Below are 26,130 nucleotides of genomic sequence, written 5' to 3' on the forward strand. Positions count from 1 at the left end.
TTCGAAAGTTCGAACAATTTAAGTCAAAGTTTCGAGTGGATGATGTTGATTATCTTTAATAAATCGTTCTTCGCAGCGGTGAGAAAACTGCAAGTTGATTATGAGAACGGCGAAGGGTCATCATCAAAATTAATGGCGGATTCAATGCTAAAACTAATGGAATCTTAAGGACATTGCTGACTGGTATTTCCAGCTGAAAATGGAACACCCATCCTTACATTTCGGTCTTTGTTTGCCAGACATTTCACAAATCACAAATGCCCATATATTTCACATTTGCGTTCAGACTTTCCAGTCCCTATTCTGTAATACAGGTTTAACATTTTGGGAAGTCATAGTTTAATAAGCCGATATCGTGATTGTTAAAGTTAACAGTTATCGTCTTCTGTTTTAAACCCTCCGAATGGGAATGCTTGTTCGGAATCTGGAAGTGTTAAGCCTGTGTTAACGTGGCTGGCACTGGCTGCGCAACCACTTCGTCCTGCTCTGCAGGTTCCTGCGGTTGTCTAATTTTGTTATTTTTTTTTAAAAACTTGAATGTGTATGTTTTATTGTTACTGGCAGTAGCTTACTTTTCTGCGGGCAGATTGTCTTCGATTATACATCATGTGTGACGATGCTGCTCATGAACACTACCGTTCGACATGCGACATTGGGCCTGCGACACGTGCAGCTCGAATCAGTCTACCGAATCTGTTTCCAGAAGTCCAGGTGCTGAAATTCTCCGATGATCTCAGCTGTACTGAAACTGTTCTCTTGGAGGCCAGCGAAGAGCTGATCACCAAGATCGAGAGCGGAATAAGGTAGAATTTTGCTTTTCGAGGTTATAACTAGACCATCAAGATCATGTTTAGGAAATGTTTGAAAATAGAGTACAGTCAGTGTTTACTTGTTAAAAACGTTGCGGTTTCAATGAAACCGTTTCATTTATGAATTGTGACTTATTTGCTTTTAATATGTTATCATTATGGTTAATTTTTCATGTCCGGCGTATTTACTTCGTAGCAAAAGTACGTACAGTCACACACTAACTGACCAGCATTGTGCAACAGTAAATCGTTTTAGAAATTTAAGATATTATATTAAGATTGTTTCTGCGTGTCTCAGATTTGTGATTAGAGGTAGCCGGTGCGATACAGCCGTGCTGTGCTCTCCGGATCGCACATGGGAAATCAAAGCACGTGAAACTAGCAACTCCCTACTAGTCGCTCCCGATGTTGCGACAGCGGGGAATCTTTCTTTGGGTGGAGAATCCAGTGTGACCATTCGAGAAGTTAGAACTGTTCTTTCTGCTTTCACCGACACCGGTGCATTGCAGCTTGATTAAATTTTATTATTGTCTTTAAGATTCCCAGCGTCACATCGGAGTATTTGGAATTACGACAAATTATTCCTCACTGGGGTTTAGCCAAACACTTACTGGAGGAGGCTCCGTTTTCTGGATATGCGAATGAAGAAAAAGTCAACGATAAACGAAAAGTATGCGGAAAACGAAAATCATAATTTTGTAGCTTCACGGCTGCTGTACTTTTGCACATCACCTTAATTTTTTCGTTTTAACTAACTTTCGCTTTAAATTGTTTACGTTTTGTTATAATTGTATGTAGTACTATGTACATTAAATATTCGGTAGTATAAGTATGTACCACAATTAAAAAATTAATTGACCGAGCACGTTTCTTTGAAGAATACTGTGGCAATGGTCCACCTGTTGCTTTTAGTACACATTCTCAGATTTACTGGACCTAGTGCAAAGCAGTGAAGAAGAACTGCTATGCTATCTTCGACAGAAAATCCCGGCTTGTGAAATTGATGGTATTTATGTTTGTGAATTTTCTTGGTGTACGTTTCATTACGGTTAATGTTCGTAGGGTATTGGAGACTTTTGGACAATCATTACATTTACTCCATTGCTGAACGGATAGCATCTTGGACAAGAACCAACGCTCTGGACGAAAACAAAATTCCCTCATACGAAGCATACACTGCTTTACTCGACATGGAGCCAGAGGAAGTGATGCGAAATTTTTTCTGGGAACGCTTCGCTGAGCGATCTGGTGATGTTCTACGGATTCGCAAAGACGCTATCAGGCGCCAGCTTGCACGCATTGTGCTTTCCAAGATCCAGACGGTAGGTTGCGTCGTAGATTGTGCAGCTGCGATTACTTCGTAATTATTGAAGTGGTGTTTAGACCTCGTTATCCGTTATGAATGAACTTTTTGTCCGTGAAATTGGATCAGAATTTTCCATGGCCGATGTGGAAGGTATCGCCTTCCGCATTCTGGATGATAAACTGAACGTTACGGATACGGTAGAATACTTTCCGAAAGAAGATCTTCGGATTGAACCGGAAGCTAGGTAGCTTTTTCATGTGCGCTTTAGGATAGATTAGTCTGCGTGTTTTGTGAAGCCGAATTACGAGCATACAGCCGTCGTGAATTTACAGTTAACGTTTGGTGGCTGTTTTGCCTACTTCGATTGTTTTAGATTTCAGGCATTGTTCGATGCGAGACCTCGTTGGACCAGAGAAGAAATATTGCCGTTCATATGGTAAAGTTTAGACTTAGTAGATCATAATTTGCACCTCAATTTGCAGTTTTGTACAATGTGTTAATTTGCACTGGCGTGGTGCTGAATCGTCCTCTATTGTAGTGATATTCTTCTTCCGGGACAAACTGCTGACCAGCTTTTGTTCAAATATGCTAAATCGTATCTGGACAGATCAAGGAGTAAGAAACGATCTCAAACAGAAACTGAAGATACGACTGTTCGTCCAATGACGTATTTTATCGCTTTGCGCCAGCTGTGATTTGATATACGCATCAATTAGCACAGGTAAGTTCCCTGGCAGACTGCCAATCGTAAATTTTTTCTAATAGGCCAAGGCTCTTTTAAAAATTTCCAACTACTCGAAATGCCTAACAAGTTTAGTGATGTGATCAATATTTTTTAATTTTTGATGTGGCTTTTCTGGCTTGGGCAAATATCCTTCGTTTGTCATGTGTCGCACGATGTCCAGCATGTACGCATGGGGAACGCCAGCCGCTCTAGAATGCACAAAGTTATATCGACAGGGTACAAAACAGGAAAACTCTGTCAAAAGCGAAACGGTTAAGATTAGCTGAGGTTCGACAGGGACGTCTTACTGTGAATCAACCGGAGAAAGCTTCCTTCACCGGAGAAATGCACGTGCTACAGTAGCAGCATCATGCCGTCTGTTAGAGCTGCAAGTACTAAAACTTACTCTGCTTTGTCCATTTTATCCTTCATATAGGCTGCCACCTTCTCTTCATGTCCTTTCATTTCTTGGCGAATATTGCTGCCTGTATCCCATTTCTCTTGAATGTATTGCCACCTGTCCTTCTCGCGTTCTTCAATTTGCCTGCGCAGTTCTTCGGCATTCTGTCGGCGCTTTTCTTCACGTTCCAAACGCTTTTCTTCCGCTTTTTGTGCTTCGCTAACTAGTTGTCTGAAAAACATAAGATCTATAAATATTACATTACTACATTGACATTTAGCAACGATGTTATGAAGCATGAATGAATTCCGGTTCCCTCATCAATGATGCGAACTTCCCGGAACTGCTTAATTCACTGAGTATAATTTAAATCTGTTTATGCAAAACTGTAGTTGAAGGTTTATTTTCGCCTTGTTTTCTGTGTCGATTGAACTTGTGTACGATCGATAGCGGGCAAGAGTCAGGATGACGAACTGACCTTTGCAGATAATTTAACTTACTGTTGCGTTTGGTCAAAGATTCTTCTTTCTTCTTCCAGTTCGTGCGCGTCTTTGCGAATCTTTTGCTCTTTTTGATATTGTATAATCCTTTTCATTTCTTCCAGTTCCCTGGCATGCTTTAAAGCCTTGCTCAGCTCCTTCTTTCGCCATTCACGGTCTGCTTGATACACCGCTCTTTGGGCACGCTTCTCATCTTCTATAGCCCGTTGGTCAACAGAGCGTTTCTGTTGCGAGAGGGCAAAGGCCAGTTCCTCTTCTTTCTTCTTTCTCGCAGCTCGAGCTTCTTCTTCTCGTCGATCTAATTCGGCATTCTTCTCCTTCCATGCTTGCGCAATGGCCATGTCCATGCGGGCTTGGTGCAGTTTGGCTTCCTTCTTTTTATCCAAAACATTGGCGTTTTGCTGTAAGAGGCGTTTGGTAATTTGTCGTTTGTTGTTATATTCGCGAATACCGTCTTCCACTTCTTTGCGCTGCATACGGCGCGCAAACTCCAGTGCACGGCGCCCTTCTACCGCAGCAGCTTCTTTCTCCATGCCACGCTCTTCTTCGCGCGATTTTAGTTGATCTTTCAGAAGTTGACCATACCGTGAATTTTCCGAATGACGAAATTCTTCAATTTTTTGCCCGATAGCAAAACCCAGATTCGCATCTTTCTGACAGGCATTGTCGATGCGGAATTCCTCTTGTTCCGCTAACTGCTTAATTTGCTCTTTTTTCAATACCTGCCGATCGCGGACGGCTCGCACCAAAGCACCATTCAGGCACTGCAAGACTGCGCAAAGTTAAAACCGTTTCATCGTTCAACGAGGTAAAATTTTGTTGTAAAAGACTACTATTAACGCAGATAATACATAATGAAAATATTACGAAAACATCGAAGCTTTTATAATAACAAAATGACTTATGTTGGTCCCCAACAGTTGGTGACCTTTCCAATGCAGTTCACCGATATACGGACATGGTAGTTTAGTGTTGTATCCGTTTTTTGATCAACTCATTGATTTAATAAATTATCCAAGTCATAATTATACCGTACATGGTGTTACTTACATCGTTAAAAAATCGGACAGTGTCGTCGTTTTCTAACTTTTCTGTGACCAGTTGATTTCCCAGCTCCTGGACCTTCTCGGATTTCTCGCGCCGAATTTCCTCCTCCATCGGATCGTAGTTTTGTTCGGCTTCGATTTGATCAAACTCCGCTTTACGGCGCAGGTAATCGCTTTCCATCTGATAGCGCTCTTCTTTCCGGTTCTTGTCATCTTCCAGTTTTTGTTTAAGCTCCGTTGAGTTAGCCAGGTAACGAATTTTTCTCCATTCATTTTCGCTTATTTCCCGGACTGGACTGTGATTTTTTCTTGGTATGCTACAGAGGAAAACGAAACAACTAGTCGCTTATGACAGTTTTACGCATGAAAGCATTCCTAATCTCACCGCAAATCTCTGCAGTGATCGCGCGTGAGAATCCTGTAAGTTTCCTGCTTCCCGGCTCCGGTTTGTTTTAATACCTTTGTCATGATCCAATCGCAGCACCAGATGAGTGTCGATTTTCATTTGGATTTTTTTGTTGGTCCCGTTATTTTTAAGAGAGCAGTTGTTGTTTTAAGGTTTCCGCGTCGTTAATTATGTTGCTAGGGAGGTAAAGTTCATCGTCAATGTTAGTGATACTAAAATTAATTAATTATCGGAAATCATTCAGGAAGGAACCACAGATAGTCTTAATTTACGAATCATCCTTAAAATACAGATTAATTACTTTTTCTTGACCTTCTAGATAGTAAATCTTAAATACATAGTGTTACCTTTGTAGTTTGTAACGTTGTACAATACTTTTTTCAAGTTTTAACATAGTGATTGGTACTGTAACTCCCTGAGCACTTATTTTGCCTCAGTGATCTGCAAAGTATTTTCGAAGACTTACAATTTTTACTAACTGTACCTTTGTATTTTTTCTTGATGAACGGCTTGGTGTTAAGAATTTAATAATTCGATTACCCCGCGGTTTACCACTTCCGTTTTCAAATGCACATTTCAGTAAACTGCTCATTAAATTGTTTTGGTTGTAGGGCGGTTGGCTTTCACAACTCACTTATCGACACCGGGTTTTTTGACGTTGCGTAACGCGGGTCAGTAGTCTAGGGGTATGATACCTGTTTTGGGTACAGGTGGTCCCGGGTTCAATTCCCGGCTGGCCCCATTTTTTTATGTACTGTTAATGCGAACTGGAGCCCTTGTGCTAGGATTATCGACTTACACGGATTGTCGGCTTCATTGTTTGGTTTTGCTGCATTGTTCAGTTAATCTGGTGTGAATAATTAACAAGTGGAAACTTCCGAATTTTTTACTGTCAGATTGTGCTCGTACTGACAAGAGTCTGATGTGACATATCACGCTGGCCGCTGCTTATTTTATTCTCGACGCACTGGAATTTTAACCGCATGCCAAACAGTTTATCAGACGAAGAGGATTCATCTAAAACTGCAACAACAACAGCCTTTTTTCAACAGTAAAATTAAAAATACCATAAACTGTAAATCACGACATGAAACACTACTGGCAGAACAATCTGTCACATCCACCGAAACAATCACACCTGGCCGCGTTCCTTCTGAGATATCGTATCCTCATTCACTCCCGACACATTCACTGTTCCTTTGATCTTCTCGGTGACTGCATACGCTGATACGAGAGCCTTCTGTCGGTCGTTCATCTTCTTGGGCACTTTAATTTTAATATGGAGATAGTGATCGCCATATCCATGGCTGTTGACTTTCTTAATTCCCTTTCCTGGTAAATTTATCTTAGTATGAGATGAAGTTCCAGGGGGAATATCGACATTGTGGTCGTCATAGATTCCATCCACTCGCATCGTGCCGCCTAACACTGCCTGCCCGATGGAAATCTCCACATCGCTATGCACATCCGCTCCGTCCCGTCGGAAAATATCACTCTTCGAAACGCGGAAAGTGACAAAGATTTCTTTCGTTCCCACGGGCATCCGGATAGTCTGCCCGTCCTCTACACCAGGCGGAACCGGGACGGTGATGGTTTTGCGCTGTACGGTCTTGCCTTTCCCTTCGCATTCCGTACACGGGTTTTTGATGTAAACACGCGTGCCGCGGCACTGTCGACAGGTACTGCGCATCACAAACGGTCCTGTGCTGACTGTTTCCATCCCCGTTCCACTGCAGTTGGGACATTTCACAGGTTTTGTGCCCGGCGCGCATTTCGTCCCCTCACAGGAGGGACAAGTGTCGGTGACATTGACGCGGATATCCTTATTGATACCGCGTGCAGCTTGGGTAAACGTGAGATCCATCATGATCTCCTGGGTGCGGGCGAAACCCTGCAGATTATCCGTGAAATCAGCCTCCTCAAAACCAAAGCCTCCGCCACCGCCAGTGAACGCCGCATTCCCGAATATCCGTCTGAACAGTTCTTCCGGATCAATGTGGCCGGAGAAATCCTGATACTGGAACCCGCCACCAGGTGCTGCGCCTGGTCGGGGTCCTCCTCCACCTGGTGCTGCCCCGGGGAATTCATTACCGGCTGTGCCCCATTGATCGTACTGCTTCCGCTTCGATTCGTCGCTAAGAATTTCGTAGGCTTCGGAGACTTCTTGAAACTTTTTCTGCGCTTGTGGATCATTCTTATTGGTATCCGGATGGTACTTTTTGGCCATCTGATAATACGCCTTTTTAATATCTTTCTGCGACGCCGTTTTACCCACACCCAGCACATCATAAAAATTCTTTTTGGCCTGACACCAGGAACTGGAAGTATGCAGCTCCCTGGAAGAACTCGAAGTGCCGAGCACGGCTGTAAGAGGCAGTAATGAGCGCTTCAGAAGAGGTTTGAGTGAATTCTCGCCTTGGGAAACAAAGTATGTTCTGCATGGCTGCTTTGGAAAGATGCACAGAAAAGGCGATTTGAGGGATCCGTATTTCAATGGGGAACAGGAATATGTAGCGGAGTGTTGTGACACAAGCTGGCGCAATGCTGAGCGCAGTTCACAGCAGCCTCTGGGTGTGAAACCCATTTTCGTGCATATCAGTTCGCACTAGCTCTGCAGAAGAACACACAATTGATTACATCCGCAAGATACTTTATGCAAAAATTTGTGAACAGGTACAGTCAATCTGTTAAAGCTGCGAAGTTTATTAATTAATACAGCTAATGGAAAAATTAAAACTAATATCAGTAGTTGACTGCATTGAGCAAATCGGGCGAAAATTTTCCAAATTTGTGCGTACTTCACGGTTTTTCTTGCAGTAACCGCAGTACGCTCAGTAGAGGCTATGAAAAGCTGGTTGTCTCAAAATGTTCTGTCGTTTACCGATCGTAGGCTTGTGGCCTAGCCTGTTAGCATCTGCTCTGCAGTTTCTTTGGTTTAACTTTCCTCTGCTAATGACGATTCGCGAAGCAGTTATAAATTTTTAATTGTATTTACTATTTACAGAGTTGCAGTTTGCGGTTTACTTATAATTTAGTATTTTACATATTTAGCCTCACTTAATATGATTAACAATTGTTTATCAAACAATTTATTAGCACGAAGGAGTACAGACGATGAGCCAGTAGTGATGCGAGTGCAAGTTTAGTGAACCAACAAAAGGTAATTGTACATTCTTGTACGTAACTAACTGATCATTTTGAACTTTTATCACTGAACTAATTTGCCTGTATTTCAGTTGCGAATTGAACGACATGATATCACTTAACGATTTTTTCACCGCAGTCGGGCTGTTTTTTACATTCGGTATTGTGTTAAAATGGCTAAATTTGATCTTTGCTCATGCCGTGGCTGTATTTGTTGGATTTGGATACCCATGGAAAAAGTTTGGCGGCTGGGCAGGTTAGTCGATTTATTACTTTACTGTACGAACACTCGTGGATTAAGTGTCCACAATATCCGTATGCTGTAGTATCGCACTCCTGTGCCATTCTCTTCTATCAATTAGGTGCTAGTTAATTTCCCCCATAAAACTTTTTTTGATATTGTTGTTTTTTCTCTACAAAACATCATGATCAGACAAATGCAGTTGATGTTTTGACGGTTTGATGAATATTTTATACTAATGTGTAAACAGTAAACATATGTAATACTGCACATCGTTACTTTACTTACTTAACTTGCTTTAGAAAACGGTATTGAAGATACTATCACGAATTGTTTAAATACCCAAAATAGTGCAGCTTCCTCAGCTTTATGGTGCGAGTTTTTTTATGTTGTCGTTTCAGTGGTTACGGGAGCGACGGATGGAATAGGAAAAGCTTTTGCGTTTGCGGTAAGGAAATCAAAAAACAGTTTTGATCTGCTGCCCGCATAAAAGGCAACCGCCATTTGTTGCGCGTTGTACTTAAACTTGTAGATTTAAAATAGCATTAGGATATATGTAAACTTCGCTTACGTTTACCAGCCCCTGCTACTTATAGGATTTACCATTACTGTAGTTATTTATCGTTTAGAATTTTAAAAATACGTAAGGACCTTTATGGCTGACCAAAAGTGCACAGTTTCACTAGCTTTGCCGCCTAGCACTCATGAGGAAAAATTTTATATAGTTAACACTAACCGCAAGTTTCCTACCGTAGTTTCAACATAATACTGTAGTACGAGTACAGTATCTGTAGTTCTTGTCCTGCGAGTGGTTCCATGGACTGTAGGAAAGATCGATGCACCGGTATTTCGCACTGCTTGTAGCGACAGCGTTTACATTCTAGGTAGCATGCCTGCCGTTTAGCGATTGTAAGATAATAGCACGGTACAAATAATTATTGTTAACCATGGCGTAGCAAATATTGATCATATTGTTGTATTACCACCGTGGTATTACTATTAGATACAGATGTGTTAATGTTGTTGATTTCTAATTTTTTCTGTGAAATTAATATAGTTTTAGAAAATTATCAAAACAGAATATTAAGTACTTGCATTCTCAGTTTTTTACAACAAAAAATATTGAATCTCAAATTTTGCTGAAAAACTGTATTTAGTGTTACCAGCTTGTCATTATGAAATATCGCTATTATACATATTACCATAAAAAATGGCATTTTCATTTTAGCGATATAAACAATCGATATTACTGGTGTGATCTACATACCGGGGTCACGGGGTGGATGGCACTAATTGCTACAGCAGTTTTCAGAAGTTCGTGTAAGGTTATAATATATCGATCGTGTTGTTCCCCGCGACGGCGCGATCAAATTGTGTGAAATTAAATTTGTTAATGATCCCGATGCGGTCATCCAGTACGCTTTTCTACGCAAGCTTCCTTTAATACTGTATTGTACTGATGAATCTGGTTAGCTGTGTTGCGTTCCTTCAACTTCCTTGGGACAGGCTACAGGGTTTTCGTTTAGCAGTTAAAGCGCCCAACCTTTTAGTCGAACAGAAAATGAGAATCTTTGGAAGGCTATAATTTTTGCAGTTAACATTATATGGGGTGGTCGCCTTTTATGCAGTGGTGTCTTTGATAGTTGTTACCGAAAAATTTTTAGTTCGAAGTTACGGTGTGTCAGAGATTTTTAGTTGTTGGTTGTTTTTTTTGCTTAGTTAGATATTCTGTACAATACTACAGTAGTACCTGTTTAGGTGTACGTTGTAGATTTCGTACTAGTTAAAAGTAGTTTTAATTTCGCAGACGAACGCTTCCGGTACTTATGTTTAGGAAATTTCGAAATTTCAGTGCAAATAAAAATTCATAAGTATTGCGTACGAGTAGGTTGTGTACAGAGGTGTAGGTTGTGTAGGTTGTGTCCTCTGTACGTATTGCGAAGTTGTGTCAATAAATGTCGTAACCAGCAAGTTATAGTAAACATTAAAGTAAGGCTTACTTTAATACTTAGGAATAGCTTACTTACGTTAGTAAGCTATTCCTTGAATATTACATTAATCTGCATTTTGTCCTCCATTTAACAGTTGGCTGCTAAAGGGCTAAATGTCGTTCTTCTCGGACGGAATCGACAAAAACTTGCTGCCGTTTCTGCAAAAATCGGTTAGGAGCAACTGTGGTATTTGGGTACAGTACATTCATCCGCTTTTTGAAACTTAATTTTCCTTATTATTGCAGCGAAAAAGCATCGAGTGGAAGTTAATGTCATTCAGGCTGACTTTACCGAAGAGGATTGTTACGAACGTATTGAGCGCTTGTTGAGGGAAGTTCGTGTAAGCGTGCTAGGTAGGTAATATATACTGCGAATATTCGTAAACCAGCGCGCAGCAGGAAAAAAAACAGCATGCTACCTATGTGAGGTAAATATTACTTGTAAACATTGTGAATGAATTTAAGGTTTAAAATTGTCTTTGTAGTGAATAACGTAGGCAAGATGTTAAATTATCCCGAATATTTTCATCTGATTCCCGATGGTGAGCGGACAATGTTGGATATTATTCGTTGCAATACCATTGCGATCACTATGGTGAGGTTGAAATTTGTATCGATTTGTAATTGACTAACAATAAGTAAACATTAGGATATTCTTTTGTCCATGTGTTTCGTACGGGTAAAACATGTGATCTTGATTTCGTATTGAATTATGTATTCTTTACAGTGTTAATAGCACAAGAACACGCATTCCTAATAACTGTAGTTTTTTTATTCAATGTCACAGATGAATCGGATATGCATCCCTAAAATGAAACATTTTCGGCGAGGACTCATCATCAATATTTCTTCGGCATCCGCACTAACTCCTTCTCCTCTTGCCGCGGTGTATTCGGCATCTAAAGCGTATGTCGATTTCCTATCTCAAGCGTTAAACTACGAATATTCGGATTATGGAATTACGGTGCAGGTGTGTCCTTAAACTTGCAAAGATTAACAAGAATGACTTTCAGTTGCAATTACCCATTTAACGGTGTCGACTATCTTCAGTGCTTTCGGAAAATATGGCTTAAATTAATGGAGGCGACTGAACAAATACGTTATCTACTCGTACCTGTTAAATGACCGACATTACTGTTAAAATCATTTTAAAGCACTGCAGATTTCTTTTCCTGCTTTCAGTAAACTGTTTGTTTTGTTCGCTTTATTGCGAAGTTATTGTGTGTTATGGTTTTACAGTCGGTTCTTCCGTTTACTGTTCGAACCAAAATGACCGGTAATCCCGCAAAGGACTTATTCACTCCCGATCCAGACGAATATGTTCAGGCAGCACTTCGTACTGTGGGAATATCATCTCGCACGCATGGGTACTTTCCGCACGCACTCCAAGTACGTGTTTACAAGTTGCAACAATAATTTTGTTAAATCGCTGGATGATATGGATATGCGTTGCACAAGTGCGGTGGCGCTCCATATTTAAGAATAACTTTCACTGCACTGAAGTATGGATAAACTTTCAGTATATTGTAACATCATCATGTGTTATGATTAATACTTTACAGCTAAAACTAACTGACCCCTGATATTTATTATACGATGCTTTTGTGGTGCAGGGGTGGTATTATTCAATTTTGCCATCATGGATTGGCGAAAGAATGCAGAAGAAGTTTTTCTTGGGATTACGAGAGTCAATGATTGATAGTTTATCGAAAGCGGACGACGTGGAATAAGAATTTTTGCCCGATTTAGCAATGCAACACCTTTATGATACAGTAACACCGTCGCCGCGTTTTACGTACATGTACTCGTATTGCAGATGCTAGACACACTGTTGCTCGTTTTAAGTTTTGCTGCTTTTTCGGCACTGTGTTCTAAATTAAAATAGTTATATACCGGTAACATGGTTTTTTTGAGTTTAACTCTGACTCGCGTGATTTGCATTTTCCTGTTAGGTTCATTAATTTGTATTTCAGACGTCTTACACAAGCGAGAATTTTTACAGAATTTTGTGTGGCACCTTTGATTTGACCTATTCAGTTCGTTCCGAAGCATTTATCCCTTTCGGTCAGAAGTGTCGTCCTGTGAAAAAATGTATGAAGCTTTAAGTAGGCTCTATCTTGTCGCAGAATGGTATTCTGTTGTCAGGAAGATTAAATTAATATTTAAAACAGAAAATCAAACCTTATTTTCTGGAGTCAGTAAGTACTAAGTACTGTTGAGGTCAACCACTGCATGCCGAATAGTTGCCACATGCCAGTACAAAGTGGCTGTGAATTCATTTTTAAAAGCACAATTATATTTGAAAGCTACCATTAGACTGTTGTAGGCTTGTAGCTAAAGTGTTTTTTCCACCATTTACGATCATGCTAATAGTTTTTCAAAAGTACTCAGGTATGGTAAAGAATAACCCATTTTGCTACAGTAGTTTAAAAATTCTTGTGCACGTGCGCAGTGTGCAGAAGATTTGGGCGGTTCTTTCTTTCTTTGCTGTGCTGTACGACTCCCCAAAGGCACGCCTTACATAAAATTGCAACCAATCAAACATCTTAAAAATAGGATTTCAACCAGACTTGGGCCACCAACGACATCTCCCCTTTCCGCCCGCCCCGCTCTTACCTAGAAATTTTCCGCCCCGCTCCGCCCCGCCGTAACAAAAAAATGTCCCACTTCCGCCCGCCATATTTTAATTTCCCGCCGCCCGCCCGCCAAAAATTTGAAAAATTTTTTAAGCGCTTTTCATTTTTTAATTTTTTTCCTTTGTTCTTCTTCAAAAATGTCTGCTCAAAGACCACACCAGTTGCCAATTTTCGCGCGAAGCGCGAAGCCAACAACCAATTTCGCCGCAAAAACCGTTAGAAATTCTATAAAAATAGTAAGAATATTGCAGTAAATGATCTTAAATTTTATTTTATGCTTGATCTCCGCCTGCCTTTAAAATAATCCCGCTCCCGCCCGCTCACACTTTTTCCTCCCCGCCCCGTCCCTCCAAACTCAAAACTTCCGCCCGCTCCCGCCCTCCAGAAAAGCGGGGAGGGGCGGGAATGGCGGAGAATTTTCCCGCTCCGCAAAAAGGCGGCCCAAGTCTGATTTCAACCAATCAAACATCAAATGAGCTCTGGTACATACTAGAAATAGCACTGGCGCAACAAATGTAAAGCGCGCGCTGAATCATCCTCACGTTGTTGAAATAAAAATCGGTTTTTCCTGGTTGAAAAGCAAAGAAAGAAGCTCTTGAATCAGTTTGATCTTTCAGTTTGCAGTCGAAACGCTACGGACCAGTTTGCTCGAATACTTTGGGTTGCATCAAAATATACAAAGATAGCTGCGCATTAATAAGCAAATTTTATCAAATCTGCGGTATTCTTTATCGGTCGTATTTCTGCGACATGACTGGAACCATGGAAGCTGCTGTGGATCGCGAACTGAACGGCAGAAGTCCTTCGAAGATCAAAACTTTAACGATCTCGGAAATCAAAGGAGCTAAAACCATTGCCGGGATCTCCGCAGATTTTGTGAATCTGACGAACCTCCAGCTCACCGATTCGGGTGTTACATCCCTTTCGGGACTGCCCAAGTTACCTAATTTGACATCCCTGACACTGGACGGCAATGAACTGAATGGGGACGATTTCAATCGACTGGTGGAGAACTGCCCGAAACTGGAACGCTTGACGCTGAAGAAGAACCCCATTAAAGATCTCAGTAAACTGCAGCCGTTGGAAAAGCTGGAGCACTTGAAAGATGTTGACCTGAGTGGATGCGAAATTGCCAAAGGTACTAGTAATAATTATTTGAAGTTTTTCACCACACTTTTAAATCATATAACTTATAGGTTACTGGCAAAATCTCGTAGCATGTCAAACGGCAATGTGTTGTAAGTTGTAACTAGTTGTCGTTGACTAATACTTTTCGTATTGTTCTGTTCAATAATTCTGGTACTTCTGCAGCTAATGTTTTCTTTCACAAACTGATAGTATCATCGTAGTAATAAAATGCTTCCGTTTTTTAGGTGATTATCAGGAGAAGCTGCGAGAACTGCTTCCCCAGTTGAAGAAACATACCAATGGTGATTCCAAGAATGGCGACGATGCTGAAGGGGAAGAGGACGAAGATGATGACGATGAAGACGACGACGATGATGATGAGGATGATGAGGACGGCGAGGGTGAGGAGAGTGGAAACTTGGCGGATTTGATGAAGGAATACGGCGCAGATGATGATGATGACGATGAGTTTGAAGGGGAAGACGATGATGACGACGACGATGACGATGATGAGGAGGAGGAAGAAGAAGAAGAAGGTGACAACAACGAGGAGGTATCACCACCAGCTAGTGCGAAGCGCGGTGGGAAACCTGCAGGTTCGCCGCAGAGAGGAATGAAGCGCAAGGCTGAGGGTGATGGCCGCGACGAATAGATTCCTCCGGCATCAGACTTTTGAAGTTAATTCTGTTCCCTTTACGGTTACTATTCCGTTTTTATTGGTAAATCTGTATGATGAATCCATTGCAACTTTGGCTCTGGCTTTGGAATTGTTGACTCTTTCTTATTAGATATTGGTACTGTAATCTGCATTGGTATTTTAATTGTATATCAGCGGACTTTTTGGTTACGAATCTTTCATACACTTTCCATTTTTTTAGCTTTGCGAAGTGCTTATGGTTAGTTATAAAACCTATAAAAGTTCAGTAGATACACACTTTGACTTGCGCTTGAACATCAGCGGGTTTCGTCTTGCAAAATTAGTTTGGCAAATTCTGTTAAGATAATTTCAGTGCCACTCTTCAGATGCTAGTACTTACTAATTACTATGCACATCATTAAATTGTTTCAAGAATAAGCTTTTATCACGTATTTGGCGATTACTGTAATAATTTTATATTTGGATAGTTGCTGTAGATTGCACAATGTCAAACTAGTATACGAGTACGGAATAAACCGAAACAAGAAAAGCACTGGTGTGACTGTGCACCAAATAAGTTTTTCAGCTTTTTTGGGTTTGACTTTACGTTTGACAACAAAATATCTTAAACGTATTAATTTGACCTACTACTCTACATTTCTGATTTCGCGTGTACTCATCTAGCAATAAACCAATTAGTAAATAATAAATATTCTTCGGCTTATTGATACGAGCAATTGATTCATTCCGGTTTTTTTTAAGTTCATCAGATTCCTACACAGTTAAGTTGATAAAAAAAAGGAAACCCATACATTCAAGTTCGTAACCCTCAAAACTCATCAAAAGATCAAGCAAAGTGGAACTATCAGCAAACTTCTGACGCACACGAGATGCAAAATACAGCATTTCGCCATCAAAATAATTATTGTAAAATGTCAATGACTCGACACATGATTGCTCCATCAGAAATATAAAAAATCGAAAAACCCACCACATAAGCATTCAATTTCATGCACCGTTTTTCTCTTCGTCGTTATCGTTTTTGCGCTTCAACCCTTTCCGAGCGCCAGAAGGTTCCCCTGCAGCCTCATTACTCTCGTCTCCCATGCTTTCTTCACCGTCCTCCTCCGCCATTTCCGAATCCCCCGCATCGTCCCCATCATCCTCTCCGTCCTCTCCCGCCCCGACATTTTCCCCATTCTCCGACTCTGTATCCGAATAATCGTCGCCGTCTTCTTGCGAATCTTCATCGTCCGACTCGCGACTCTCTTGCCCGTTCCGATCCAGTCCATCGAGATCCGTCAGCTGGAAAAGATACTCAAATACTTTCAACTTGTAATCATCCACATCGGCAATGGGACAACTGCACATGTCGAGCACACGCAGGGCAGAAAGTGCTTTCAGCGGCTCGAGCGCATCCAGTTGTTTCAGACGATTGCCTCCCATCAGAAGTTTCTCCAGGCTTGGGCAAGTGCTGGCGAGATGGTTCAGGCCACCGGTTAGACGATTGTCGCTCAAATCCAATTTGCGCAGCTTCGGTAATTTGGGAAACCCGCGCAGCGACGTCAAACCAATGTTAATAAGACTCAGTTCCTCCAGGTTAAAATACTGCTCTAGGATTTGGGTAACATCGTTATCAGCGAGACACTCTGCTTTGCAGTTATCGAGATTCAGGTCCAGAACATCAGCAGGTTTCCGATCCTTGGCCTGTTTCTGTATGCGCTCCTTGATATCTGGAATTTTACTCATCTTGGGAAATCAGATTCACAAATCCACAAAATACAAACCAAGTTTAGAATAGGAGCAAAGGTTTGAAAATTCAAGACAAAATTCATAAATCACAAGCAAAATAGTAAAACTGTAATCAAAACGTATGATGGTCTACAAAAAACTAAATCGCAGCATAGCGTAGAGAACTCGATGCTCGATGCTCGCGGTTGTTGGATTTTTCCCGCTGGAGCGAGTCAAGCGAGCCAATGGGAAATGTCAAATTCTCCCAGTAAATTTGTTCTTTGAATTTTTAAGTTCTTGAATAATTAAAATCTCTTAACCAGATTGAAATCTCTGTAAAATTAAATCTGTCGATTGTTTTCACTGTTTTCACTTAACAGAAACCGCACTTGTGCAATAAAATGCTTACGTCTTACATAAACAGTTCTCACCAATCTGGATTCTCGATCACTTTTTCAGTTCTTTCCAAATTCCCTTCCAACTGATATTTTTTCAAATGGACAGTCAAGTATTAAATACCCGTAGTGAACCCATATTATACGCGTATACTACGGCCTACCGGTACCGTAGTGTTGTGTCAAGTATTTTGTACCCGTAGTGCAGTTCTAAATGAAACAGACCATGGCCATTGATCGTCCTCCCCGTGGAATATAAACCGACAAAGTCACAAAACCATTAAAAAAACCAGAACGACCATTATTAAACTCATCAGCATGGTCCAAAAACCATTTCACATGCATTTGTTTTCAAAAATATCTGTCATATAAGAGAAAGCGCACGGATGTCGGTACATACCGGTACAACTTCAGCTCACAGTGACCTTCAAAACCCTGTTAAAAACACTGTTGCGTCGAGCAGTATTTAACATAATTCTATAACTGCTCCTAGAAATGTTGTGATGCCTTTATTTCGGTCGTTTGGAAATCATAATCGTTTTGAAATTATAAATGAAATCATAATCGTTTTCTGTTTGCCAGTCGTCAATAATATTCCCACAAAATACAGGAAATTATGGAGAAACAAACTCTGGTTTACCCTATTCGCTTAAGTTTGAACTCTTAACATAAGTGTGCCTTCTTTGTGTAAGAATTGAAAACAAGCAGGACATTTGGAAAAGCTTATTTCAGTACGTACTCGCAATTTTGTTTTCTGTAATCAGTAATACTTGCCTTCTTCGTGAAGTTGCTTATGTGAGCATGAGTAGAGTAACAACCGTGCTGGCATTATTTAGCGCCTCATACCCTGCATCGATGTGTCGGCAATATGAGTGAAGTCTTGTGAAGAATTAAGCTGTAGTAATTTAATTCGAATCAAATTAAATTTTGTGTTTTTGTTTAATTAAGAATAAGATGGATGCCGCCACCCTGATAGATAAAATTTGTATACCTAAATATGCGTTAGTAGTGAGTCTAGTGACCATATTACCACGTTGATAAATCCGAAAATTTTTTGCTCTGCTTTAATGGTTGCGATGATTGCTTCCAAGTTCGCAAGTCATATACATTTTTTTCAAGAAACAGAGCAGCAATACCGCTGACCAACGTAGCCACACAGATGTAAATTTACAAAAAATGTAAAAATCCGCGATAATGTTATTGATCTAGGTTTTTTCGATCTTAATGCAATGCGAAAACAATGTGCCATGCAACACTAATTGCAACTGGATGCTTCGTATAATAGAATTCCAGATTGGTACGAGTTTTTGCGGATGTCCACCATTCCCGTTAACCAAATGCCGGCATATACTGCGAATCTCATTGTCAGACTCCTCTCATTTAACCTGCACTTGGCCGTCAACACAGTGACGTTTCCAGACAACGCCACGAGGAGGCGGCAGGAGGTGGAGGACACCTTTGTTGTCCGACTCGTTCCCGTCCTCCGCGCTGATGGGTCAGTCAGGCATCGCTGGACGAGAACGAGCGGATCGGTTGCGCAAAGGCACAGCCCGATCCTTTACGGACCCAGCTCACACAATTTATATAATTCTCGATGACAGCAGTTGGATACGGAATCAGCATAGAAGTACAGATACGAGAACGCAAATTAGATAACTGGGATAAATCACTGCAAGTACACATAATTTCAAGAAAAAAACAGAACTGTACAACAAAATATCATGCACCGCAATGCTCCCAGAAGCGATAGCGATTAGCAGGAATTTCAAAGAATTAAAAAGATCACGATTCGAAAACACCATTCGGGTACAGACTGGACACAAGTCGGAATAAAATCGGCACACGGTAAACGAAATTCAAAAACACAACGGAAACGTAATTCTGAACTTGTAACGATTGTTAAAAAGCTGCTCATGACGCGGTTGATAAAAGACGAGGCAAAAGTGAATGAGATAGCACAATGCTTAAATGGATGCTGCACAAAAGCAACTGGAAACTGGGTGGTATAAATGTCGATTATGCCGTTATATCAGAAACGGAAGTCTATCAGCAAATGCGAAACGAAATTTCGGGCCATACTTTCGACAAGCGCAGAGGTGTTAAAGATGCACAATCCGAAACGTACCGAAAATGCAGTAATACCTATCCTAAAGACTCGAAAAACACAAAAAGCAGCACGGAAAAGTAAAGATTTTACGTACCTATACAAGAGCGGATCCTAATTAAGCGAATCTAACCATCAAGTACCGGAAACTCTACCAGAAGCACTAAACTCTTTCACGAGATGCGAAGTTGAAGTTATCCGCTTTCCTATCACGCTATCGAAATTCGTTGGAAATATTCCAGTTGAACTTTACGACGAGAAAATCAAAAGGAAACTTGAAGTGCTAGAGTTGACTTAATTGACAGTTGTGTTGGTCCGTTATTTTGTTACAAATTTCAAAGAAGGCTTGCAATCGGAAATGGCTGGACTAGAATCTTTAACTTGTAACGATGTTTCCACAGATGCTATTACGGAAGCTCCGAAAGGCTTAAAGATTTCCCAAAATTGACAAGAAAATGTTCCGGAAATTCGCAAAAGGCAAAGTAATCATTTGAAGTACGTAATTCGGCAACAATGCTGAAAACGTCATTATCCAGATAGAAGCAATAAAAGCGATGCTGGCTTACCGAGGAGTTCAGTATTTCCGAAATACTTTAAAGCGAAAACAATAATTCCCGAACAAAGAAGGTGCTGGAAGCAAGTTTATCAAACAAAATATAAGAATAATTTCCAAAGCTTACCGCATACATAAGTGAACGATTTGGGAAAAAAATATTGACGAAACCATGATGTTTGATCGAAAATCTTGCTGGAGAACAAATTGCCAAAATATTCAGTTGTCAAATAGTCCACGTTGTTACCTCTAATATTAGCTTCCGAAAGTTATCATTACGGCATCCAACTTTCCCGAAAGATTTCCCAATGGCGTTTACCCCGTTTTTAATACTGTAAGGCAAAGTTCCGCAAAACAGAAAATGAGTATCGATCTGCTTACCAGTACGTATACCAAGAACTGGATTAAATCAATGGATCTTTTCAGCAGCTGTAGAGGCTAATCGTACGCTTACGAATCTCCGGTCAAAACGGTACTGGTACTAGCTCATTTAGGACTATCTTTTCCCGAAAAAAATGGTTTCTTCAATTCCGGTATTTAAGATCTACGACGACACCTGCTCGGCTACCGTAATCTTCACCATAATTGAGTACAATTTCAGGCATTTCACCGATCCAGTTAATTCACTTCAACCGCTTTCAAGAATACTTGACGGCAACATCTTTTCTTACTGCTTTAACAAGGAAATTATATCGGCTTCTCCTGTCCTTAATTTGAAGTTTACGAGAATCATACATCCTTGCCAACTGACATCTACGGAGAAATTTCAACGAAAACATGGACGCAGAAACTTTCGTACTTTGAAAAATTCGCATCTTGTCCTTCAACAGTTAAAGGTATGGCTACACATCCGGTCAGACTGAATGACTATCCATTGCGATTTACTGCACTTTCCGATCCCGCTCAGGTGATCTCCTGTTACGACATAACGCAAGATGACGAGAAACAAACTGCAACCGTACCGGCCATCCCCCATGGTCCATAAACTTGCATTCCGATGCACAACTTTTCCACACAGTTCCGTAAGGTCAACATGAACGCTTAACACTGCAATGAGACTGCACAACGGGATCGGCGATCCCGGATCACAAGGGCACAACCACACTGTACATAGCTGACAGCTTCACGTAGCAATAATACTGCAATGCTCACGATTGATCTGGCACAGACTTCGAAAAATTCTCCAACCATTCAAGGTACTGTAGCTTCATTGATTTCACGTAACATCTAGAACTGGCTATCCGTAAGACGTAAACGGTAAACTGGAATTCAACTGCAACAGTAGAAACGGCAAGGACCGGCGACGGTCCAATTACGCACACGCAGCACATCATCCATGTAAACCAGGAGCGCTAACGTACAGTAAGTACATCAACCGGACTCTTACGCGTAGGAATACTGGAAGCACAAATTTCCGAAAACCATCCCACTCCGTTCCTGCTTCTAGGCTGTCTACGATGACACTTGCACACACGGCTACGCCTTGCTTACATTCGTCGTCAGTTAAATTCGGCTTGTAGTTCCCCATTGCGGACACTTGATAATTACAGTACACTGCACATTTCTTACGGATGTTACAAAGGAAATCCATAACGTCTAAATCCTAGCTGATCCTTCTTACAGTTCCGGGTGGCTATCCGAACCAAGTTAAAACTTCTAAATCCATCTACGGACAACTGGACCACACAAACATTCGGCTAATGATAACACTTGAATCTTTACCGCTCCCATCCCGTTCTACTCCATAAAGGTTACTTCTCCTTATTGCATTGTTGCATACATTGCTAGGTAACGCTTGCGGATAGTACAAGGCTTTTTTGACGTACGATACTGTAGTCGTAGAAAACGGACAAAGCGATTTGTAGCTAACGTTCATAATACGGATTCAGCTAACCGAAAAATCCCGGAAACTATTCTGGAGACAACTCTTGGAGACTTTCACGATACGCGTACTTCAGGAAAACGATATTATGACGACCTAAAACACACCTAACAAACGGTACTAAAAAAAGACAACACACCGACGATACCTGTGTATTACGACGACAGCGGTCACTGCAACTACGTTCTGCGATGGTAAGCGGCGATAAGGACTGTTGCTATACTTATATAAACCGGCATACTGCTTAAATAAATCTGGAGCGGTTGGTTACACGGGTACGGACAGCTATCTTTGGAGAATACACGGCAATCCCTCGATGCTAATGCTCATTTGTGTCGCCATATCGTCTACTTCGCTGCGAGGCTTGGGCTTCTAATAGTTCTACTGCATACATGAGGAGGAAACGCGTCAGCTAATCAAATCAGCTTTCACCGGCACTACTTCGCAGTTCGAGGGCGTCAAAGGAAAGGGCATACGGCTACGCTGTTATGTCTGGATATTACTGTACTGGTACTGGACATCCTGAATCGCTGATCCTGGATGTGACGGCCCATCTCAGGTTACATGTAGTTTCACTTTACCCGTCTCTTCTATGTATCCCCTGTTAAGGCTAAGCTGAAGGTGATGCTGCGCTGTGAAGTGTAGTGTGGAGACTTCCTGGGCTGTACTGTGGACTTAGTTGTGGCTTCCTATTGCTGTATTCTGGATTATTGGAAATGGAAGTTGAAAGCTGAATTACTGCGTATCATGTACGCCTTTGTCGACGGCTATTGCACCTAGAGAAAAATCTGAACGCAAGGACAAAACTGTGCGGCGGCGCGGATCCATCCCGTTCCCAACTATCATGTTCATTGCTGAAATGCTAATTGGTTATGGCTGGATTTCCGCTGCTGATGTTGAACGCTATTGTGTTCGTGACGGATTTCGGGTAGGGGAATTGTGAGCGTTTACGCGTACCGGTCGTCACCAATAATCTATGGAAAAATGGAATACTGCTTGCTGGAACTGCCCGATGGTGTGGTGTTGGCATTGTGGCTGAGTGTTTGTGTGGTAATGGATTTCAGCTTCCCCATCCTTGATAGGAATGACCTTGATTAGGGAAATCAACTTCACTCGTTACCAAGGATCTGTGTTGGTGGTTGATTAGCTGTTAAATGCTGCTATGATGTGGAAGCGGAAATTGCTGGTTGGATGGCACTATCGAAAAACTAAACGGTAGCTCGGACAACGCGGCGCGAGATCCTTCGACCTGGTAGGTTGTTCACAACGGCCTACTACACCACCAAGAAATAAAAATGAAAACCTGATTTTTTCATGACTACAAATAAGTTATCAAGGAAGACGTTACTTACTGTAAATTAAACCCGGATAAAATATCAACAGATTTTGAAAATGCTTCAACTGGACTGACCAACAAACGATGCAACGGGAGTGGACGATATACAAAACAACGTGACCGTATTCGCTGTTAATACATAAACTGCGTCGCGCAAAACACTCCACTTTGCATTCCCAACTTCCAATACAGATGACCAGGAGTAACTCCCACAATACACGGAACAAACTCCCATAATGTCAAATTGAAGTAGCAAAATGCAGTTACTGGAAGTGACAAAAAGCGACTACGACTTCCAAAATCGAAGGTTCGTATACGTACAGTAACTAACCGTAAACGTGGGTACTCCACATTATAGCGCAAACGGAATAAACAAACTTAAAGCAGTAGTTAAAACGGATTAAAGTAGATTCACGAACTAAACGCTCCGATGAAAAAGGATAATGGTTTCACGATTTAACCTTGTATGTTTAAAGAAAGCTAGTTGTCTAATGATCAGGACGAAGAATAACGGTGATACCGGGAGTTATTCAGCAAAATCAAAATTATAAACCGGCCTTGCGATTCCATAACAAGATCCCATGACAATTACTGTTGATGCGCACGATCCCAAATTTTAAACAACCGCAAAATAATTGAGAAATGGTGGTTAAGAATGATAATATTTACCCAGTGGAAAAGAGATCCTTCGGTTAATGATGTTGTCTTAAACGTTTTTTTGTAGATATTCTTGCTGAACGATAATTCTATCCATTATCCATGAATCTTGCGTAAATTACTGTACTTGTAAATTATTTATTGGTAATGACTGGATATTCTGGACTTCCCGCTGACTATGGCTATGTCGAAAGGATCCTTAAATCACTGCAGATATGTATTCTTAACCAGACACTTCCGCCTAGGTAGGCACACGCAGCTTGACCTTTCGGTAGCTATTCCCCGTGGTATAAAGTAGGATGTTGAATGGTGTTCAAATTCTTTTGGTTTGGAAATTTTCAGTTGAAATTCATCATGGTACAAAGAACGTTATCTACAGCTCTACCCCGTCCATGAATCTTTTACTTTCGCCATTCCCATACTTCACACCGGACATTACGCTGAGTACCGTATAATGTAATCGGAAAACTTCGGTTTATTCGAGTTAGAACTGGAAGGACCAAGGCCGATTTTTCCATTCTGCCTGCCACACAACAAAAGTTTCGTAGCAACTAAGGAGTACATCCGGTTGGCTGCGTAGTAGCTGTCCCGTTCGTCTACAGGTGCGCTCTGCGTATTACCCAAAGCTCACTGCATCCGTAAGGCTGACTACTTTGCTAGCCCCTTCCGTATCACATCACACGCACACGGTCATCTTTCACAGGTAGTATGTACGGCAAAAAACATACTCGATAGTGGGTACAAATACAGGCATACTTCTATCCATTTACATCAAAGGTTAGTCGTCACGCACCAGAATCCTACTGCGAACTTCACAACTTCAGGTAACTATTAGGCACACACTCCACTACGGCATACAGCTGTACGAAAATCCAAATTCCTTAATCTTGAAAAGGCTTTCGAAAATGTTGCTCACGTACAGGAAAATTCTTTTGAAATCCGCTTACAAAGGAAAAGCGAAAATTTCCCGAAATTTTCTTTGTGTAGGTAGATTTCTAATCCAAAGTTCGGTTTACACGGACAAAAGCGGCTGCTACTCCTAGTCAGCTAATTGTATTCCTAATCCGACGGAACGCTTCAGTCCTAACGAAGGCTTAACGCGATGATACAGGCGAGATCTTTACATGGAAAACGCTGCTCTCCCTCGACTTAAGGAATCTCTGGTGTTACCGCTACTGCTGCTGTCATCGAATTACTGAACACACAAAAGGTCACTCGCTAGCTTGTAATCGCTTAGCTCGGAACGCATTTTGTGGATCGACGATTGGAGGAAGGGATCCCTGTCCTGCGACCTGACGCAATCCGCCCTGAAGTCGAAAGAGAAAGCTAGCAATGCGTTCGGACCTATAGAAACATTCTGGTACACTCACCACCCCACACGCTGCAGTACGAAGACCATTCGCCAGAAGTCCGGTTTCCCGGAAATTGGGTTGTTCCGGTCAAGAAACGGCTGTAGCTGCAAGAAGGAATTATAGGCAATCAGCTCAAATACATTAAATGTACTTTCATCGCCGGAAACCTTTTAATGCTCACCAATACACCGCGAACATTATTACCTAATATCTAGATGTGTAATACAGGTAAGAGTTCCAAAGTTTAGCATTAGTATAGCCGTACAGAATTATGAACGTTCACTAATACACCGCGAACATTATTACTCAATGTACAGGCAACAGTCCTAAAGTTTAACATTACCAGTGTTTGCCACAGCCGTACCAAATTATGAATGCCCACTAATACACCGCGAACATATCATACACGGTTCTACATTTTAAGTTTCACCATACAGAACACAAAAGGACTGTATTGAGCGCTCTTCATAAACCGAGAACGCAGTAACATCGGCATTCGTTAAACCGTAAACCGATTAAACATGGTCGTACAATAAACCGTTCGATCATGTAGCGCAGCCGAGAATTATTCGACAATCATTACGAGTACTGTACTTCGAAGTATAAAGTATAAACAGTTATCGATCAATTCAAAAATTAGCGTGTGTTTTCGACATGAAATGCCATAATTCAACATATAGATATCACACCAACATTGCTTTACGTCTTTAGTTTTTAGACTGCGCTGCTCAATAAACCGAGCTGCACATAAACAGAGCTGCAGAACAGAATTTTTCAAAATGGACATCATACATTCAAAAATTTTTATACGAAACAGTTCTATTTACCGCCATAATTAATCTCAGATTTTTGCTGATACACCCCATGAAATTCAAAACGTCGATATCGTCGCGCGCCGCAATGTTTGATTCATCATAAACCGAGAATCAAAATGCATATTAAAAACCAACAGTGCGAAGTACCTCTGAGTGAAAAGCCGAGGTCAGTCTTAACATCTTCTAATATACCGGAAAGATGTGGGATCTCAATAAACCGAGACCATAACATGACCATGGTGCAAATAAATTGACCTTATATTGTACGCTTGGCTTTGTGCATTACGATAGAATTGTAAAAGCTCGATGCACATTATTAGAACACTTTCTTCAACAAG

At 41.2% G+C, this 26,130-nt stretch overlaps 5 protein-coding genes and 1 non-coding gene across 7 annotated transcripts; 3 read left to right on the plus strand and 3 right to left on the minus strand.

The window, feature by feature from the left end:
- The first annotated feature begins 274 nt into the window (after window positions 1–274).
- Window positions 275–8,021, plus strand: LOC129582110 (sister chromatid cohesion protein DCC1-like). Of its 2 annotated transcripts, XM_055473537.1 has the most exons (10): window positions 275–492; window positions 587–803; window positions 1,108–1,273; window positions 1,348–1,479; window positions 1,722–1,815; window positions 1,872–2,131; window positions 2,193–2,359; window positions 2,489–2,551; window positions 2,654–2,836; window positions 5,803–8,021. In XM_055473537.1, exons 2-9 carry the CDS (start codon window positions 607–609, stop codon window positions 2,808–2,810), a joined length of 1,236 nt encoding a protein of 411 aa, XP_055329512.1. In that variant the 5' UTR covers window positions 275–492; window positions 587–606; the 3' UTR covers window positions 2,811–2,836; window positions 5,803–8,021. The 2 variants fall into 2 exon arrangements, with proteins under 2 accessions (XP_055329512.1, XP_055329511.1); XM_055473536.1 differs by having other exon boundaries at window positions 275–803.
- LOC129582108 (trichohyalin-like) lies at window positions 2,686–5,331 on the minus strand. Its single transcript, XM_055473533.1, has 5 exons — window positions 5,171–5,331; window positions 4,790–5,102; window positions 3,740–4,503; window positions 3,246–3,470; window positions 2,686–3,048 (listed from the first exon to the last, which is right to left on the minus strand). Exons 1-5 carry the CDS (start codon window positions 5,251–5,253, stop codon window positions 2,907–2,909), a joined length of 1,527 nt encoding a protein of 508 aa, XP_055329508.1. The 5' UTR covers window positions 5,254–5,331; the 3' UTR covers window positions 2,686–2,906.
- Trnap-ugg (transfer RNA proline (anticodon UGG)) lies at window positions 5,861–5,932 on the plus strand. Its single transcript has one exon. It is a non-coding gene; the product is annotated as a tRNA-Pro (tRNA).
- LOC129582109 (protein tumorous imaginal discs, mitochondrial-like) lies at window positions 6,124–7,975 on the minus strand. Its single transcript, XM_055473534.1, has one exon. The coding sequence runs from the start codon at window positions 7,773–7,775 to the stop codon at window positions 6,324–6,326; it is 1,452 nt and encodes a 483-aa protein (XP_055329509.1). The 5' UTR covers window positions 7,776–7,975; the 3' UTR covers window positions 6,124–6,323.
- Window positions 8,022–8,152: 131 nt separating the features above from the next.
- LOC129581701 (uncharacterized) lies at window positions 8,153–15,264 on the plus strand. The gene is made up of 11 exons (XM_055472914.1): window positions 8,153–8,351; window positions 8,428–8,591; window positions 8,978–9,024; window positions 10,662–10,737; window positions 10,813–10,920; window positions 11,052–11,161; window positions 11,354–11,536; window positions 11,806–11,955; window positions 12,180–12,287; window positions 13,815–14,340; window positions 14,576–15,264. Exons 2-11 carry the CDS (start codon window positions 8,444–8,446, stop codon window positions 14,980–14,982), a joined length of 1,863 nt encoding a protein of 620 aa, XP_055328889.1. The 5' UTR covers window positions 8,153–8,351; window positions 8,428–8,443; the 3' UTR covers window positions 14,983–15,264.
- Window positions 15,265–15,710: 446 nt separating this feature from the next.
- Window positions 15,711–17,061, minus strand: LOC129582023 (acidic leucine-rich nuclear phosphoprotein 32 family member B-like). The gene has a single exon (XM_055473393.1). The coding sequence runs from the start codon at window positions 16,714–16,716 to the stop codon at window positions 15,976–15,978; it is 741 nt and encodes a 246-aa protein (XP_055329368.1). The 5' UTR covers window positions 16,717–17,061; the 3' UTR covers window positions 15,711–15,975.
- Window positions 17,062–26,130: the final 9,069 nt, after the last annotated feature.

The sequence above is a fragment of the Paramacrobiotus metropolitanus genome, unplaced genomic scaffold, assembly GCF_019649055.1.
Source record: "Paramacrobiotus metropolitanus isolate TYO unplaced genomic scaffold, Prichtersi_v1.0 Parri_scaffold0000006, whole genome shotgun sequence".
NCBI lineage: Eukaryota > Metazoa > Tardigrada > Eutardigrada > Parachela > Macrobiotidae > Paramacrobiotus > Paramacrobiotus metropolitanus.

Bases quoted from the DNA above. Each gene is read 5' to 3' on its own strand.
- LOC129582110 (XM_055473536.1), top strand. From the start codon at position 607: ATGTGTGACGATGCTGCTCATGAACACTACCGTTCGACATGCGACATT. The intron at 1,274-1,347 runs GTTAGAACTGTT...ATTGTCTTTAAG, and splicing joins CCAGTGTGACCATTCGAGAA to ATTCCCAGCGTCACATCGGA. The intron at 2,552-2,653 runs GTAAAGTTTAGA...CCTCTATTGTAG, and splicing joins GAAATATTGCCGTTCATATG to TGATATTCTTCTTCCGGGAC.
- LOC129582108 (XM_055473533.1), bottom strand. From the start codon at position 5,253: ATGACAAAGGTATTAAAACAAACCGGAGCCGGGAAGCAGGAAACTTAC. The intron at 3,471-3,739 runs GTAAGTTAAATT...TATGTTTTTCAG, and splicing joins ATCTTTGACCAAACGCAACA to ACAACTAGTTAGCGAAGCAC. The intron at 3,049-3,245 runs GTAAGTTTTAGT...TGTGCATTCTAG, and splicing joins GATAAAATGGACAAAGCAGA to AGCGGCTGGCGTTCCCCATG.
- LOC129582109 (XM_055473534.1), bottom strand. From the start codon at position 7,775: ATGGGTTTCACACCCAGAGGCTGCTGTGAACTGCGCTCAGCATTGCGC.
- LOC129581701 (XM_055472914.1), top strand. From the start codon at position 8,444: ATGATATCACTTAACGATTTTTTCACCGCAGTCGGGCTGTTTTTTACA. The intron at 8,592-8,977 runs GTTAGTCGATTT...TTGTCGTTTCAG, and splicing joins AAAGTTTGGCGGCTGGGCAG to TGGTTACGGGAGCGACGGAT. The intron at 10,921-11,051 runs GTAGGTAATATA...TTGTCTTTGTAG, and splicing joins AGTTCGTGTAAGCGTGCTAG to TGAATAACGTAGGCAAGATG.
- LOC129582023 (XM_055473393.1), bottom strand. From the start codon at position 16,716: ATGAGTAAAATTCCAGATATCAAGGAGCGCATACAGAAACAGGCCAAG.